The 16,873-nt window shown below is 34.8% G+C and overlaps 1 protein-coding gene across 1 annotated transcript; it reads left to right on the plus strand.

Annotated features, from left to right (window-relative positions):
- Window positions 1-832: 832 nt before the first annotated feature.
- On the plus strand, window positions 833-16,041 carry LOC113699298 (ultraviolet-B receptor UVR8). The gene is made up of 12 exons (XM_027219552.2): window positions 833-1,259; window positions 2,247-2,433; window positions 4,708-4,854; window positions 7,754-7,835; window positions 8,632-8,787; window positions 9,270-9,443; window positions 10,256-10,327; window positions 11,639-11,710; window positions 11,824-11,942; window positions 13,962-14,047; window positions 14,145-14,197; window positions 15,560-16,041. Exons 1-12 carry the CDS (start codon window positions 1,088-1,090, stop codon window positions 15,638-15,640), a joined length of 1,401 nt encoding a protein of 466 aa, XP_027075353.1. The 5' UTR covers window positions 833-1,087; the 3' UTR covers window positions 15,641-16,041.
- Window positions 16,042-16,873: the final 832 nt, after the last annotated feature.

Here is a 16,873-nt window from a genome sequence, read left to right on the forward strand (position 1 = left end):
ACAAAGTGTGATAATTTCTAAAATAAAAGAGGTGAGTTATGTATTAATTTGTTTTTATTGCTCCCGCTCCTGCCTTGCTATTCACCAGCCTCGTTGCCATCCCAAATGTTATACTCGAGAGAATGAGACCTTTTTTACTTTCTAAACAACGTATACTTTCTTTCTTGAACAGATTCAAATTTGCCATCACGTTCTAGAAATTCAACCACTAACCAAAATTTTCCTTACTATTAGCGTGCATTCCAACCGGCAAATTACAGATCATTGCATTAGAGTTGCATTCCAAAAACACGACAAATTTGCATTAGGCCCTGTTTATAGCACTTTTTTTTTTTCTTAGCAAACAACTTTATGGTTATTGGGGGAGGGTTGGGTTGGGTTGGGTGGTACAGGGGAAGGGAGTGTAAGTGAGAGATTTCAGGTTCGAGTCCTCCTGACTTTATGGTTATTGTAAATATTTTTCAATCATCTTTTCATCTTGAATACATCTTCTAAAAACAGCATATTAAATTTTCCCCCGAAACCCTTCAAAAAGTGAACTCCAAACGACCTATGAAATTTGCATCAATATCGAATGCTATTTTCTTTCATAACAATCAAAATAACTCAAATAAACATCTCATGAAAATATTTGTTACTTCTATAAATCTGTCAGATTTTCCATTTGAAACGCTATGTTTAGAGTTTTTATAGAAAATTAAATTATAATAATTTAATATACGTGAAATAAAAAATAATTAAAAATATATTTACAAAAAAACGAAAATTTTTGTTGAAAAACTGCAACCCAAACATAAATGCAGCTTTGTCGTGGGTAACACGACAAACAACTTTCATTGTCCAAAGCCAAATTATTTCAACTGGTACAGTCCAATTTTACAACATAGTCTCCTCCACGTTTGGAAACTAGACATCAGAACACTTGAAAAAGTGCAGCAGTCGCACATGTCCTCTCTCCATCACTATAAATACGCTCTGCTTCCGTTTCCCTCTATTATCTCTTTCGCCCCCATTTCTCTCTCTCCATAGAAAATCTCCGAAACAGAAGATACTTCTAAGTATCTCCAACCGACAAGAAAGTTCAGAAATGGCGGAGAAAGGAGAAGAGCGTGATACTGGTAGTTCCGGCGGCAAAAATCACGGACAAGGAGGAGAAGCAGCAGCAGAAGGAGGAGGAGGAGGAGGAGGAGGAGTAACTTCGCCGGTTCGCCGAGTTCTAATCATCTCCGCCGGAGCAAGTCATTCCGTTGCTCTCTTATGTAAGTCCGTTTGGATTGTAAGTTTTTGGAGTTTTTCAGAGAAAAGTATATTGTGACGATGTGATGTGACGTACGTGAAGTAAAAATGTGACGAAGGAACGTGCTGAACGAATTTTGGAAAAAACTCACAATCCAAACGATACTTTGTTCCAATTTTCTCTGCAACATTTTATTTTATTTATTTTTCTTTTTGTTCCGTTTGCTGGAATCTGCAGAAATTAGCTGAAATTTAGTTGGTGAGGTATTAATTGCGTGCATGAAGACCCCGTACGTTATGCATTAAAAGCTGTACATTCTTGTTATGTCTAATCAGGCTCAGGATTAGTTAATGAGCTTACCAAATTTTAATTGAGCCGGTTCTTCTGTGGACTACAACGTTACACGTCCTCCTTTACCCTTTTTCCTGTTCTTTTCCATTTTTTTTAATTTTCAAAATTTTGGCTGTTTAAACTTAATGATGGGAGTTCTTGGATTTTTAAGGTTGACTGAAAGACTTTTCCGCGTAAAATTCGTATTGTGATAGTCTAAGCCTCTAAGGATTTTCCTTGTACCTGTTTCTGAACCAAAAAAAAAGGAAAGGAATAATAAGTTTTTTTTTTAATAAGAAAAATGTTGAAGTTGAATTATGGGCATGAATCAGGGGAAAAATAAATAAATAAAAGTTGGCTTGGATTAGCTATGGATACTTACTTGAATGTCTAAAACTTGAGGATAAAATAATGTACATAGCACAGTTTGATCTTACTACTAAAACAGTTTAAAGCATCTTTGAAACAGCGTTGAAATTAAATGTTGCTTTTTCGTCGATCATAGTCCAAAGAATGTTAATTGGGTTTCACAAGAACCCCAAGTGAGGACTTAGGGAGAATTAGTTTTTTATTTTTATTTTTATTTTTGTGATGAATTGGTTGTGATTTCCAAAATGTAAGTGAAATGTCTATTACTCAGTAATGGGTTGAAAAATCTTTGGATTTTCATTTATTGCAGCTGGAAATGTAATCTGTTCATGGGGGAGGGGAGAGGATGGCCAACTGGGACATGGAGATGCTGAAGATCGATTTTCGCCAACTCAATTGAGTGCACTGGATGGACTTGAGATAGTATCTGTTAATTGTGGAGCTGATCATACTACTGCATACTCGGAGTTACGTATGGAAGTGTACAGTTGGGGATGGTAAGCAAGCTCACTCCTGAGTCCTGATTTAATCTTTGTTTGAGCTTTGATTTAGTTTGAGGAAAGTTGCAATAATTTCCTAATACCTGGTTTTTACTCATCAAGAATTTCAAAGGCATGGTTCTTGGACTTGAGGATGGATTGCCAATGAATTCCTGCAATTACTTTTTGATGCAAGTTTAATCTTATAAATGGGCATTAGATGGTGTAAATTCAAAAATATATCCAAAGCTATTAGATATTGTTCCTTGAACACCACAAGTAGATAAAAGGTATTGAACACAGCTTCCTGATTTGCAGAATTGTGCCCGACATCACATTGGTTCTAATGTTTTCTCCTTTAACTTAACTTAGGTCAGCTTTTTCTGATCCTACGGGTGTATTTTCTTGTACTTGATCTACATGACGTGACATTTCCACTCTCATCCCATAGACAGAGCAAGAAATCTATTACTAGAGATAGAGAAAAGGAGGGTATATGAAGTGGATGCTCCTCTTCTGGAATTTCAGAACTGATCTTGTGTCCAAAACCTTGTTTAGCTCCATGCTGCTTTGATCTTCAGTTTGGGCCTTTCCCACTTTAAATTGATTGCCATTTCCAAAATCCACAATGTACATGAATCGTACAACAGTCAATGTGATTGCCTCAGCACCCCACATTGCTCTCTGGATTACCCAGGCTATTTCAGACTAATTTCCTATGTGATGCAAAACTAATCTCCCTTCCAGTATTAAAACCTGAAAATGAGTCAGAGCGAAAATAGTAGGGAGACAATTCACATCCTTTCCTTAACCTTCAAGGAAATCAGCTGATTTCAGATACAAAATAATCAGGACAAATAAGATGCTTATACTGAAACTATATTTTAGTATCATTTGCAAAAGGTAAGTGCCAGATGGCCAACCGCATTCTTCTTGTTAGGATTTGGAAAAACTTCAATCTTCTTGAGTGAAAATAAAAAAGTAATGGTGATTATGAATGTCATTGCATTGGACTATTTCAGCTTAGCTGTTTAAGTGATACTCTTGAAGTTCATATATGAAGATTACTACAAAAAGAATAGTATGTCGTGTATACCCTTTTTCTTTTGGAGAGGATCAAAGCAGTTACTAAATTTCGCAAAGTGTTATATCACAAGTGTGCCTCTCAGGTCCTTAAAATGAAATCGAAATAAGGTGTGAAATGAAAAAGTGGCACCACAAGACATTAAGGTCCTGTTTATTAGTCCTCCTGCAAATACTGCACCAGCATATAAATGAATGAACTAGTTACAAAGAAAAGAATGTTTAAATTCTTTTTCAGCCCTTTCCTGAAGTAGCTCACCATGTTTGTCCTAAACCATTAACATAGAGTGCACTAAAAAGATATCAGGGAATCTATTTACAATGACATATAATTTAACAGGTTAGTTTATAGAAGTAAAGTGGAAAGAATAGGCAAGGCAAAAGATGAAGTAAACAAGCAAAACTCCACGGAAGGACGAATGAATTTGATACTACAAAGAAAGCAACAAAGATTTTTAACTGCAACGAGACTTGACTTGGGTTCCTGAAAGAACTGCTCATGTTTAATTGATATAAGACTGACTGTCGTACTCCATGCTGGACCAACCATACAAGGTCTAATTTGCAGAATAACATCAAACAACTCTTTAAGAGTTCATTCCTATGTGAAACAATTATGCGAATTTCTTGAAGCTATTCAATGTCATGCTGATCTTCTCTAAAGGAAGAATTCCATTGAGAAAATGTTTCGTAAATGTGAGAGATTTATGTTGAGGTTCTCCATTATTTTCAACCTTACTGTTTTTACTCTTCATCGCTTAAAAATTCAACAGGTATTTCTATGTTCTCTCCCTAACTTTTTTATTGCACTTTGGTTGAAATTAAATTACTGTGGAAAGGAATTAGAGAGAACTCAAGCTACATACTTATGGATGTCTGATTTAATAACCTATTTGCAAATAATTTGGTTTGCTCGATTGATGATTAAATTGGCTCCATAGTAGCCTGGTGATTATGCTGGTTTGATACAAGTTACTTTTAATTTTTGGAGCACCTGCTTAGGTCCTCACTGCTGAGATCAGACTTATTAATTTGTGGTTGCTACCATAAATATGCAATTGGTTCTCTTGCTTTTGCTATATTATTTGTTTGTATCCACTGATTTTAACTTCTTGAGGAGTAAATTTTATTTAAAGTGGTTTTTCTGGCATGAGAACTACGTAAGATTCAAGCAATTTATAATGATATCTTCATCTTGGACTTTTGTAGGGGTGATTTTGGGAGGTTGGGTCATGGAAACTCTAGTGACTTGTTTACTCCTCAGCCAATAAAGGCATTACATGGTCTAAAAATCAAGCAAATTGCTTGTGGGGACAGCCATTGTTTGGCAGTGACCATGGAAGGCGAGGTGCAGAGGTTAGCTGTGCTCCTTAGTGTAATTTTTCCTATACTTCTTTACTTAGAAGCTGGCTTTTTTTCCCCCGCCATGCTACCCAACATGGTGTAGTAGTAATACAATCAAGATTACTGATCTTTGGTTCTGAGTCAGATAAGTTGTAGAACTCTTTACTTCTTTGCGCATGAACTGGTGTTATACCATTAGCGATTCTGCATTCTATTTTTCCAGCTAAATGGATCAAAGCAAGGAAAGATTTTAGATGGATATTCAAACTCACAGTTCTACTGTACAGTTTTTCCCCTAGTGAATATGGTAAACAATTCATCAAAAATTGACAAACACATTCAACTTTGAATTGCATGTCTGTATAAAAAATGCTCAAACACAAAAGTTTGGCATCTTCAGTGAACTGGATTTTTTATATAGCTAGAAACCGGCTAAACAGATAAGATAATAGATTTTCACGCATAAAGAAGATAGCAGAATTTGCCTCCTTGAAAGTTTCTGAATGCAGTGGAGGATGTCTTTATTATTGTTCTTTTGACTGAATATAAAGTAGCCATCAATTGACTCTTTTTCTTTTTCATTTTCTGACTGTAAATTTGGACCTCAACTGAAGATTTGGTTATGGATTATGAAACTTCCTTGGCTTTTGTTGATTTATTTGTTTGACATGTGTTGGATAGCTATATGATCTGGAAATGTAGAAAAAGTCTTTCTTAATTTTCTAGCACATTAGACTTGATTGGGTACAATTGGAGGATCTCTTCGGGTCATACGGTGGATGTGTTCGGTACACGCATTTGCAAAAAGCCTATCAAAAAAATAAATGGCTAGAATTATAGGATTGGTAAATGATCTAGTAATGGGATTGGCAAGGTGATGGCCTTGAATTGTCACCAAATTATTAAAACTTAGTAGAGCATGTAATCACACAGAATATTTCTGAACAAATCATTAACTGTAACAACTTTGGAATGTGGTGTAGAATCTTAATGCATTTCAAGTACTTTGTGTGATCTCTAAATCATTTTGAGTCTAAGAGTGACAGTGAGAATTAGAGATAAAAGATTAGAGATAGAAGAAAGAAGTGACTAGCTGGATAGAGTTCACTTTAACAGGCTATATAACAGGTAATTCATCCGTAGAAAAGGAATACTGCGAGATACTTAAAATGGCCAAAATATTCCTGTATTGCTAACATTGTTTATCTTTTCAGACCCTTTTTTGTTTCTCAATGTGCTTTGAGAATGTGCCTATCATTGCTTCTTTTTTTAAGCAAAAGACAGTGATGTCTACCTAGGAACTTCTGCAATCTGGCTTGCACCTGTAGGTTCCTCTAATAAAACTTTTACCTTCTGAAAAGAAAAAGATACTGTAATTGAAGTTCTTATGTTTTAGCTTCTAAATTGAGATTGAGGATCTATATGATTCTGGATTCTGGTAGTCATTGTTACAATAATAGGGTGTAACTAGAGTTAACAACTAGGCAGTAACTCTTTGCCTAAAAGCAGTAACTTTTTCTATTTGAATTGATCTATGTGAATTGCAAACTTGATTTAATTCAGTATTTTGCAAGGATATTGTGAGTATTAAACCATTCATTGCATCTGGAGAAGTTGGAGAAAAGAATTCAATTGCCAATGATAGTTATGCACAAGAATTATGTTAACAAACTGATCCTGCTTCCAGCAGGAGCAGCCACTCCTATCTTCTGTCTAACCCTTCCATTTTGTTCACTTAGTATCCTTCTTTTTTTTTTCATCCTTTTCCCTGTCTCCTTTGGAATCTAAAGTGCTGAAAGTATATACCGTGTACAACTGACAGTTAGAGTTGACCAAAAACTTTTGGTTAAACTGTATTACCCTGGAACAGGTTCAATGGGAGTTAATGGCTCTTGTTCCTTAAATGTCCGTATCATGAAAATGAATTGTGAAAAATCTGGAAGCTATTGATACTGTTATCTAATCTCTAATTACATATTTATGTTTTGATATTGCTACAGATAATAGAATAGAGGAAACAACTTACTCTTATTTTTTCATGAATATATGTTACTTCTCTAGACAACAAATTTTCTTTGTACTAGCAATGCAAATACTTGTTTCCAATTTCTGCAGTTCATTGAAATGAATTCCATCTTGTTTGGGTAATTACCAGTATATATCATAAATTGATAGTTAACTTGGACTAAACCTGATCATAATTTTATGGAAAATTTCATGTTGTTGCATCTGTCACATGCCATGTGTATTTGTTCATAGTTGTGCTTCATAAGCAATTAAGGTGAATGACCATTTGTGAATGGATGACAAGTCTTGATGTACATGAGTGGAAGGACGATTAATATTCATGTTGATTAAACTGTGTCATTGTTTTTCATATCTTGATTAAAGGTGGCCTGTATATTCTAAAATTTTTTTTTTCATCATTTTTACCAAATTTTTTTTTAACACCAAATTGGTTATCCAAGTTTTATCTTTCATTTATCAGATGGAGATCATTGCAGGCGATCATGGTTTTTTTTTTTTTAACCAGCTTCTAGCTAAAATTTTGTGCCAAAACTAGAGTTCTACTTAAAGAAACCAACAAACTATTTTAGGTGTTGAAGATGATATTGGACGTATTTAGGCCGTTATATGAAATTTAAACAGCATCCTTGCTTTTCATTCCTTTTCTTTGTGTTGTGCCAGACATGAATTACTTCTAATTATTTATGCATTAAAAGTTAATTTGTTTCAGCTATATGCACTTTAGTAGACGAACAATGTAGAAGGTCATTCATGCATGATGTGCTAGCTTATGAGAGAAGCTGGCAGTAATCTGTCACTGACATTTGCTAGGTGTACCAGAGTCTGTTTCCTTTTGACATTTTATTTTGGATGATCCTTTTTCATGTATGTTTGTCAATTGAAGTTGGGGTCGGAATCAAAATGGTCAGTTGGGCCTTGGCACAACAGAGGACTCTCTTGTGCCACAGAAGATTGGAGCTTTCCAGGTAGTTCAAGTTGTATGATTGTTTTTGTGTTTATTTGCTATACTTCCTTCACTAACTTTTGCACCTCAGAACTTGCTTCTTTCTTCTGCTTTTGCTTTTTCAGCCATGTTAGTTTTATGAGATTTAATCTGTACTTGATCACGTGACTTTGTATTTTATGATAAGTGTGAAGGAAATACATAGGCAACGTATTTTTATCACATGCACTCATGTGCTGGATATAGCTAGGGTTGGCGCTGCATTTTCTAATTCCATTGCTTGTGCATTGCGAAATTATATGTGAGACTAGATTGTCAGTGAGGATCAAATTTTTTTTTTCACTTGCTTTGACATAGATCATTGCTAAGTTTCCTGAGTTTGTTTATTAGGCTTGATGAACCTTTCATTCACCAAGCTTATATAATTCTTTAATGTGAAAAGTGGAAAGCAGTACTCATAAAAAAGTTGCATGTTTTAGAGCTTTGGCTTTTGTCATTTATGTTCCTGCAAAAGAAGAATTAAGAGTGATGCTTGTTCAGCTGAATGTGTTAATGGCAGAAATTGGTTGATTCAGTTTGAGCACTTTACCTTCAGGTTATTGCTTTCATTATCGACTTTTAAACAATCTCATACATAACCTTGTGGAATGTAGAATCGGCAAGGCATGAATGATAACAAACTACAAAGTCCTGCAATGAACTGTTGAACCTTTCATTTGATTGCCTGGATGACCTGTACTTACTTTTATAAAAGTTGCTGAGAACATATCGATATTGATCTGCAAAATTTATTTTTTTTTGTGATGTACTGTCTGTAGGGAGTACCTGTGAGGATGGTTGCTGCTGGGGCAGAACACACTGCTGCTGTAACAGAAGATGGTGAACTTTATGGTTGGGGCTGGGGTTGTTATGGTAACTTGGGTCTAGGTGACAGAAATGACCGCTTAATTCCTGCAAAAGTTTCAGCTGTTGAGGTCTATCTCCTATCTGAATTATATTAATAATTGCATGTTTTTCGCTTTGTGGTAGATGGTAAAGATGGGAATGAATTAATTCTTTTATCACTTAATACATTTCATCCATTAAAACTGGTAGTTGATGTTGCTAGATTCAAAAGAAAAACTGAATTTAAGATAGGATATTCTGGATTGTGCTCAGAAGCTTCTGACAATGATAAACATCTACTACCTTAATCTTGATGAGTTTATCGTATGAATCTCTGAATACTAGAAGTTCATATGATCAATATTTAATCGGTGATCACAGATGTAAGCTGAAAGTGCCTGATTGATCTCTGGTTAATTTTAAAAATGTAGGATTTGAGTATTTGTCTTGCTGGTAATTTGTGCATGACCATCTTATCATCCAATCATTAGCAAATTTTGGTTTGTTTCCACTCCTATTTATTTAATTTCTAATTCCTTGTAACAATTGATTGCATTATTATAATTTTTAGGGTGACAAGATGATTCTAGTTGCTTGTGGATGGCGACACACAATATCCGTCTCCTCTTCTGGTGATTTATATACGTACGGCTGGAGTAAATATGGTCAACTAGGCCATGGAGATTTTGAAGACCACCTTGTACCGCATAAGTTGAATGCTCTTAGCAAGAGTTTTATTTCTCAGGTACTTTTTATTGTTTGCCTGCAATGTGTTTTCTTCGATTAGGCCTCCTAGGACATTAAAGAAATAAAGAAACATTTGCACTTATGATGCTTGAGATATCCTGCTGAAGATTATCAATTCTTATTCATTTTAAACTGATTTTTTTGTTGGCAAAACTAATCAAGCCAAATTTGAGAAGTTTTAGCTGGTTTTTGCTTGATTTTGTAGGATAAATCCCAAAACAAAGAGTAAAGGAAGACTCAAATATGTGTTGGTTCTTGCACAGTTGGTGCAGACAAGATAATAACTTAAAATGCATGCTCGGTTTCTCCTCCCATGGCATTAATATTTTTTCTTTTACAATTCACTTGAAGTCAAATAAGATTTTGACAGTACTTTTATCCTTCTTTGTGTCAGTTTTCAAGTTGGTGGCTATGCAAACGGTGATAATAGCTTATATCTTCTTCATTCTTATAAACGCATTGTAGTGTTAAGAATCCATAGCAGACACATTGAGAGGTTTTTTACTTTACAAAATAAATATGAATTTGAGCTATGACATTTTATATGTACAAGATATTTGTCTGCATTCTGATACTGCAACACTTGTGTAAAACTGCAGTTGGTGAAATGCAAAACAAATCTTCTGTACATAAAATTATGTAAACACCTACCCATGATTCCCTTGCAATCATTTTAACTCCTTAAATGTCCTCATAAGATTATTAAAGAGCAGACAAGCATCGTCAAAAAAAAAAAAACAATATCGACGATAATTATGTCTTTATGATTCTTACACTGTATGGTCTTATTCTTTCTTTTATTCTTTTCAGATATCTGGTGGATGGAGACATACAATGGCATTGACAGCTGATGGCAAACTTTATGGTTGGGGATGGAATAAGGTACGTTATGTTTCTTCTTTGGCTTTTCTTTGATCTATATCGCAACTTGACCTAAATATGTGCAATCTCCAATACCTGTAATAGTGAGCTTATTGGGCGCAAACAAATTCCTTTTGTCAGGTTTCACTCTAATTTTCTTCGTACATACAACATCATGTTTTGTACATCTTGTACATTCTAAGTGGTAATGTTTAATAATGAAATTACAAAGTATTGGATTTTCTTTACCTGACTATCTTTTTATATTTTTTTTGTTTTTCATGGATCTTTTTTTTTAAGTACTGAAAAAAATAAAATTACATGTTGAGGTTACCCTCCAGTCCTTGAAAAAGAGGCTAAGCACAAACGAGAAGTACTTACAAAGATATGGAAAACTAAATTAATATTACCTAACAAATTTTAAGATCTATTTTTTAAGCCCATATGAAAGAGCACAGGGCCCTTTCTTCTCGGAGATTGAGCTTGCTTCATGTTAATGTCTTTTCACACTTGCACCTTGCTTCTTGTGTAGTACGTGGTTGAGTGGAACTTTGATTCTTTGAGAGAGGTGGAATTTATCATGGGTCTATGCTTTTCTTTAATGAATGATTTCCTAAAGTTCCCTGTAATTTACATGATGTTGACTTCAGCAAAGCCTTCTAATGTTAGGACATTTGGCTGTACTTTTTGGTCTGAAAACAGATTAGTACATTGATGTTCTGCTGTGACTTAGCTTATCTTGGCTTTCTATTTTTTCAGCTCTCTATTTTAGGAAATACTTGACCTCAGTTGTGAGCTGGTCCTGACATGGTTTTTGTTGCATGTCTCATGAATTTCTTGGGAATGCTATCATATGATGTGTTATTTGGCTTTTTGTAGGTGATGTCTTCTTCATGTAGAAAATTTATGACTTATTAGAATGTCCATGGGTCTTTAATTTTATAGCCCACATATTCTACAAGGCCCAGGCACAATAATTATTACTTTAAACGATTTACCTATTAGCACGGTCTGGCTAAGTATTTCATTTTGGTTAAGAGGTGGTGCTTCCTTTGTTGAGTGATCAAAGTATCTAGAAAAATTATATTATTTTGTAGTGAAGTGATGCCAAGTATCATGATGTAAACCTCCACTGCAAAAGGAGGTGAATAGAATATTTACTGTTGTATGCTTTCGATTTCACAGATCTTATACTGTTCCATATTTTGGCTGTTAAAGTTCCTCTTCCTAATGTAGGAGAAAGTAATTACATCATATAGCTGTTAATTTTGTTTCATCATATCAGGTATATGGTTTGTTGACTTCGCCTGTTTGTTTCCTACATTTACACAGTTTGGACAAGTTGGTGTAGGTGACAACATAGATCATTGCTCTCCTGTGCAAGTTAGATTTCCACTTGATCAGGCACGTTCCTTTTTAATACTTTTACACCTCTGGTATTGATTATATGTCCATTTACTCTTGCACAAATGACGGCTCCTTTTCTGTTTGAATATTCATGTTTCTTTGGATGACAGAAAGTAGTTCAGATATCTTGTGGTTGGAGACACACTCTTGCTGTTACTGAAAGGCAAAATGTCTTTTCTTGGGGAAGAGGCACAAATGGACAACTTGGGCATGGGGAGTCTGCTGACCGGTAATGCTACTGATTGAAAATTTGAAACTAGTGAGTCCTAGACATATCATTTTTCCTCCTTTCCTTTTGGGGCTTTAAAGGTGTCAAGAACCAGGAATCTAACTGGTCAATGATGAGAACATAGAAAAGTTGGGTACAGATCGTAACATATACAGGGTGCTAAGAGTCCTGATTAAGAGTTACAAATGTAACAGAAACAGTATAAACTCTATGAATCATTACCACTTGCTATAAGAATATTAAACAAGAAGAGGCTTTTTATCAGAATAATGTTGATATTAATCAAGTACGTATCCTTCTTAAGTAAGTTTTTTAGTGCAGGTATCAAATCAAACACAGAGCGATAGCGGTGTGCAAAATCGAAAAATTCTGATTTACTGACCGAATTCGAATTGAATTCGGAATTTCGAATTTGGTAATTCGGAATGGAAATCGGAATATCTGATTTCGAATTGGTCAAATTCAGGTCGAATTCGGTAATGAGATTTTTCAAATCGGAAATTCTGATTTCGAATGTACAATTAGAAATCGAAATCAAAACCGGAATTCGGAATTCCTATTTCGATTTCAAATCTGTTTTTCATATATATATATATATAATATAACATTTATATTATAATAATATTTTTATATTCATGAATTCGGTGAAATCGGAATTCCTATTTTGATTTCAATTTCGTTTTCACACATATATATAATATTTTTTTATATATATGTAATATAATATTTGTATACTAATAATAATAATTTTTATATTCATGAATTCGGTGAAATCGGAATTTACCGAATTCCGAATTAGGAATTGGTGAATTCGAAATCGAAATCGGTCGAAAATTCTGATACCAAAATTCCGATATCAAAGTTCCGAATTACCGATTTCGATTTCGATTCACACCCCTACAAAGCGAGATAAAGTCATTGTGAAAATAATTGGAGAGAAAAAGTTTTTCAATCTAAGGAGAAGAAAGAAGCATATTGGTCAAACTAGAATATAATCAATCTTATCTCAAGCTTACAGGGATTTTATGTTTGTTTTTTATTTTCATTGTTGTGTAATATGTCATATTTGGGTTGTATATAGATGTCATGATTCCTTTTGCTAATTCTGATTATTTAGTTTTATTGTGATGTGCACTCCCAGTGTAGCTTGGTGTGGAACGTTTGTTTAGCTTCACTTGAGGTTGTTTTAGTTATTTCTTCCCCTAAAACTTAGAAAGACAAGGCATAAGAACCTTTGTTTAGCATCACTTGAGGCTGTTCTAGTTATTTCTTCCCTAAGACGTAGAAAGACGCCATAAGGATAGCTGATAAGTTATTGCAGCACTCAGAACTGTTCCTAGTACCAAACCCATTTGCTTAGCCCCTGATGATATAGTACCCCATATAGATGTTTCTAAATGTGTGCTATGAGCGTGGGGAGGTAAGGGGATTTGATTACAAGTGTACACAAAATCCTGAAGTGAATTAAGATTACGTTTCTGATAGATTTCAGATCATTATCACAGAGCTTCGTAAGCCTAGATGAAGCTGGCTTGGACATCAGGAATTTTCATTATACATCATGTATCGAGGTTGGTTACCTGTGCCATGAAAAAATTCAAGGAAAACTGGATTGACACTTATTCCTGTAAACATTCCTCTGACATATTCTTTTAAAGCTATAGGTGAATCTTTCGAGCTAAACAGCTAATATAATTGTAATTTGCCTCACAGAGAATAGAAGCTTGTACTCTCTTGCTGGTTGTTTGCTTTATCTTCCTTGCTGAGTGCAAAGCTTCAGGAAACCATCCATTTTGTGTGTCTTATGGTTTTGGGGAAAACATTCTTTTGCATGGCTTGTAGAGGGGATGATATAAGAGTGAGGAGGTCTTACAACTTAAGGACTTTACTCATGGCAATTCACTTGTCTTTTGTATGCTTTCTAGCTTTGTTAGTTTATTCTATTTACTGGACAGAGCTCCATGTGCAAAATAATTCCTATTTGTCATTGGCTTATGCTGCTAAATTTGAACCTTGAAGCAATGTTCCCAAGATCATAGAGGCTTTGAGTGTCGACGGATCCAGTGGACAAGTGATAGAGAGCTCAAAAGTTGATCCATCCTCAGGTGTGCTTTTGAGTTCTTGTGGTTTTAGTTTTTATTAGGTTTAGACATTATGGTAGTTTCATGTTCTAAAAATTGCTTTCATGTTTCTTTGGAGCAGAGAAATTGTCGGTCTCACCCACTGATAGATATGCAGTTGTCCCTGATGATAATGTATGTATATTCTGCAAAAGTTGTTCTTCTCTTTATAATGCTGAAATTGTCATGTTAGCATTTTCGTTTTACCACTTCTCAACTATGTCGTATTCTGGGGTGGGAATGGGGCTTGTTGGTTGAAGGATTTTTGTTTGTTGAAGCTTGGCTTTGAGTTTGAGTTTGTGGATTTAGATTTGGGGAGAGATTTCAAACTAATGGATGTTAGATCATCATTAATAATGCTTTTGATGAAACAAACAGGTTGCTTGAAGGATAAAATTCTTCTTCTAGATAGAATAAATTGAGAGATCAATGCATGTTAAGATGTCTGATAGTCTTCACACCAATAAAAGCATTTCTTGAGATGGAGGTACATGGATGGGTACATACTGATCCTCATATACCATTTTGCGGGTGAAAAGGTTATGTTTGCATTGTTATATAGTTGTAAGTGCATGTGTTCTTGCATGTGAGGATGCTCATAACTATAATGTGTTGCTGTGTGTTTTGGTGGAGATGTGAATGTTTGCTTTTTTCTGGTGGGCTTGGGTGATTTTATGTGAGAATGTTGATGAGCATGGATGTATGGTGAAGTGAGGTTGTGCTATGTGAACGCTGTGAAGTGTTAGGTATATGTGATTTACATGTGCTCATAATGATTTTTGTGGCTGTAGGTGTCTGTAGGTTAATGCATCTATTTTTCTGCAGCAGGGTGTCTGTGTACGCGTGCCCGTAGGTGTGTATGTATAAATTTTTGGATTTATAAGTGGCATATCTCTGTGATTAAGCAACTGTACTAGCGGGTAGTGGGTGGATGGGGCTTTTTATGGCTATGTGCGTGGGTTTATGTGTCTTGGAAGTTTCAAATAGTAAATTGGGTTGATATATACCTGTGGAAGGTAGCTTGAAATTCTTTGGATCTATATATGAGTTCAACATCTTCTGTAGAGATTCCTGGTATGGGGGGTGAAATCCATTGGAGTTCAAAACTTTCTGGGACACGATCAATTCAACCACACCATAGGTCTTTGCTATTAAATTTTTGTCATAGATTGTTTTATATTTTACAAGAAATTGTATAGAATGGAAAGGACCACACTCATTGTTTCAAGATGTTTAATCCATTTGTCTTGATGTTGACTCTTAGATAGGAAAACTGTATACATGATCCTTCGAGGAAAAATAGTATATTAGAAAATTTTTAAATTGATAATCTGGTGGAAGAACAAAAACTTGATTGTAACGGATACCGAAAAGGAAGAGCATTCTTTCATTTTTTTTTTTTTTTTTGAAAACATATGCAGAAGTTGCAACGATGTAATTGAGGGTCTATTTTATGTCATTTTGATTCATCTTCAATTTCGTTTTCCTTGGATGCAGAGTCAGACAAGCACATTACTAAGTGGCAATGGGAGTGATGTAAATGTCCCTGAAACTGATGTGAAAAGGATTAAAATGTGAGCTTGTCTTCTCTCCAGCATTTGCTCTGGACTTATCAGCATGGACTTTTCCATCTTTGGAGAACTCAGGTGCTGTTCTTTTGGTCCATAAAGTATTTGACTCCTATAGGCATTTTGTTTGGTTTAAGCTACCAATGATGTGTTTGGTTATCTGTGTGGCTCACTGTTTACCATATGTGTAAGGTTTGATGAAATTTGTATCTACAAGAAACAAGAAGGGATTCACATGGCTTGCATATCCTTCCTTAGGTACAAAAGATTGAGTGTTTTACATCTCCCTATTTCGTCTTGGTTGTATGCTTGATTGGTGTTTATGTCTCCTTAATATGTAAGAAGCAGGTGGGAAAAGACTTGTCAATTATCATATCTGATAGTTTTATACATCCAGTTCCCTTCTCATCATTGCTGACTTTGTCAATTCATCCAACTGTTGGAATGTGTCTTGCTTCATGAAATGATGTCAATGCAACCATAAGGAATGTTCTTAAAATTTGAACTTGCAATAAAAAGGGAAACTGATACACAAATAACTTGAAAAGGTTGATACTCTCTTTTTTTTCCTTTTCTTTTATAACAAAGAAGATTTTATTACTAAATTTGCTGGAAAAGTTTCTTATTTATCATTTCTGATAGCTTCATAATCCAGTTCATCTTTTTTTTTTTTTTGAGGGTAAAACATATGATTACTGCTACCTCATTGCTGATTTATAACGTATAAAATTTTGAGATGGACTTGCTCTCGTAGACCAGTTCCCCAAGAAAATGTGCTATCTGTATTATTATTGGTTCCTTTTAGAAAAGTACAAAGCTTTTAAAGTATAGTATATTGGTCTACAAGAACAAACTAAACCACGAATTTGCCTGGCAAAATTCATGCCACTTCTCTTGGAATTTGTATTAACCATAAGATGTGGTTGGAATCAGAAAGCAACCTTATGTGGGCATGTACGGAGAGAGGTCACTGAACGTTAGTATAATGGGAAAGTAAGTGGTAAACAAAATTATTTGAAAAAGGTTATGCTTTGTTGAGCAAAGATTTGTGACGACTAAGGACCAGGTTCATGCAAAAACTCTCTCTCTCTCTCTTCCTAATAGAAACAATATATGATTTCATTGCATAAAATTGTACTAATGGCAGAAAATAATTAAATGGCAAACAATACAAAATAGATTTGGAAATCAACAAGTACAACAAATTAACAAAAAGAGCATTGTAAACCTCGAACAATCTTCC

This window comes from Coffea arabica, chromosome 7c, assembly GCF_036785885.1.
Source record: "Coffea arabica cultivar ET-39 chromosome 7c, Coffea Arabica ET-39 HiFi, whole genome shotgun sequence".
NCBI classification, from domain to species: Eukaryota; Viridiplantae; Streptophyta; class Magnoliopsida; order Gentianales; family Rubiaceae; genus Coffea; species Coffea arabica.

Coding starts and splice junctions, on each gene's coding strand:
- LOC113699298 (XM_027219552.2), top strand. CDS start 1,088: ATGGCGGAGAAAGGAGAAGAGCGTGATACTGGTAGTTCCGGCGGCAAA. Junction 2,434..4,707: donor GAAGTGTACAGTTGGGGATG/GTAAGCAAGCTC, acceptor GGACTTTTGTAG/GGGTGATTTTGGGAGGTTGG. Junction 8,788..9,269: donor CAAAAGTTTCAGCTGTTGAG/GTCTATCTCCTA, acceptor TATAATTTTTAG/GGTGACAAGATGATTCTAGT.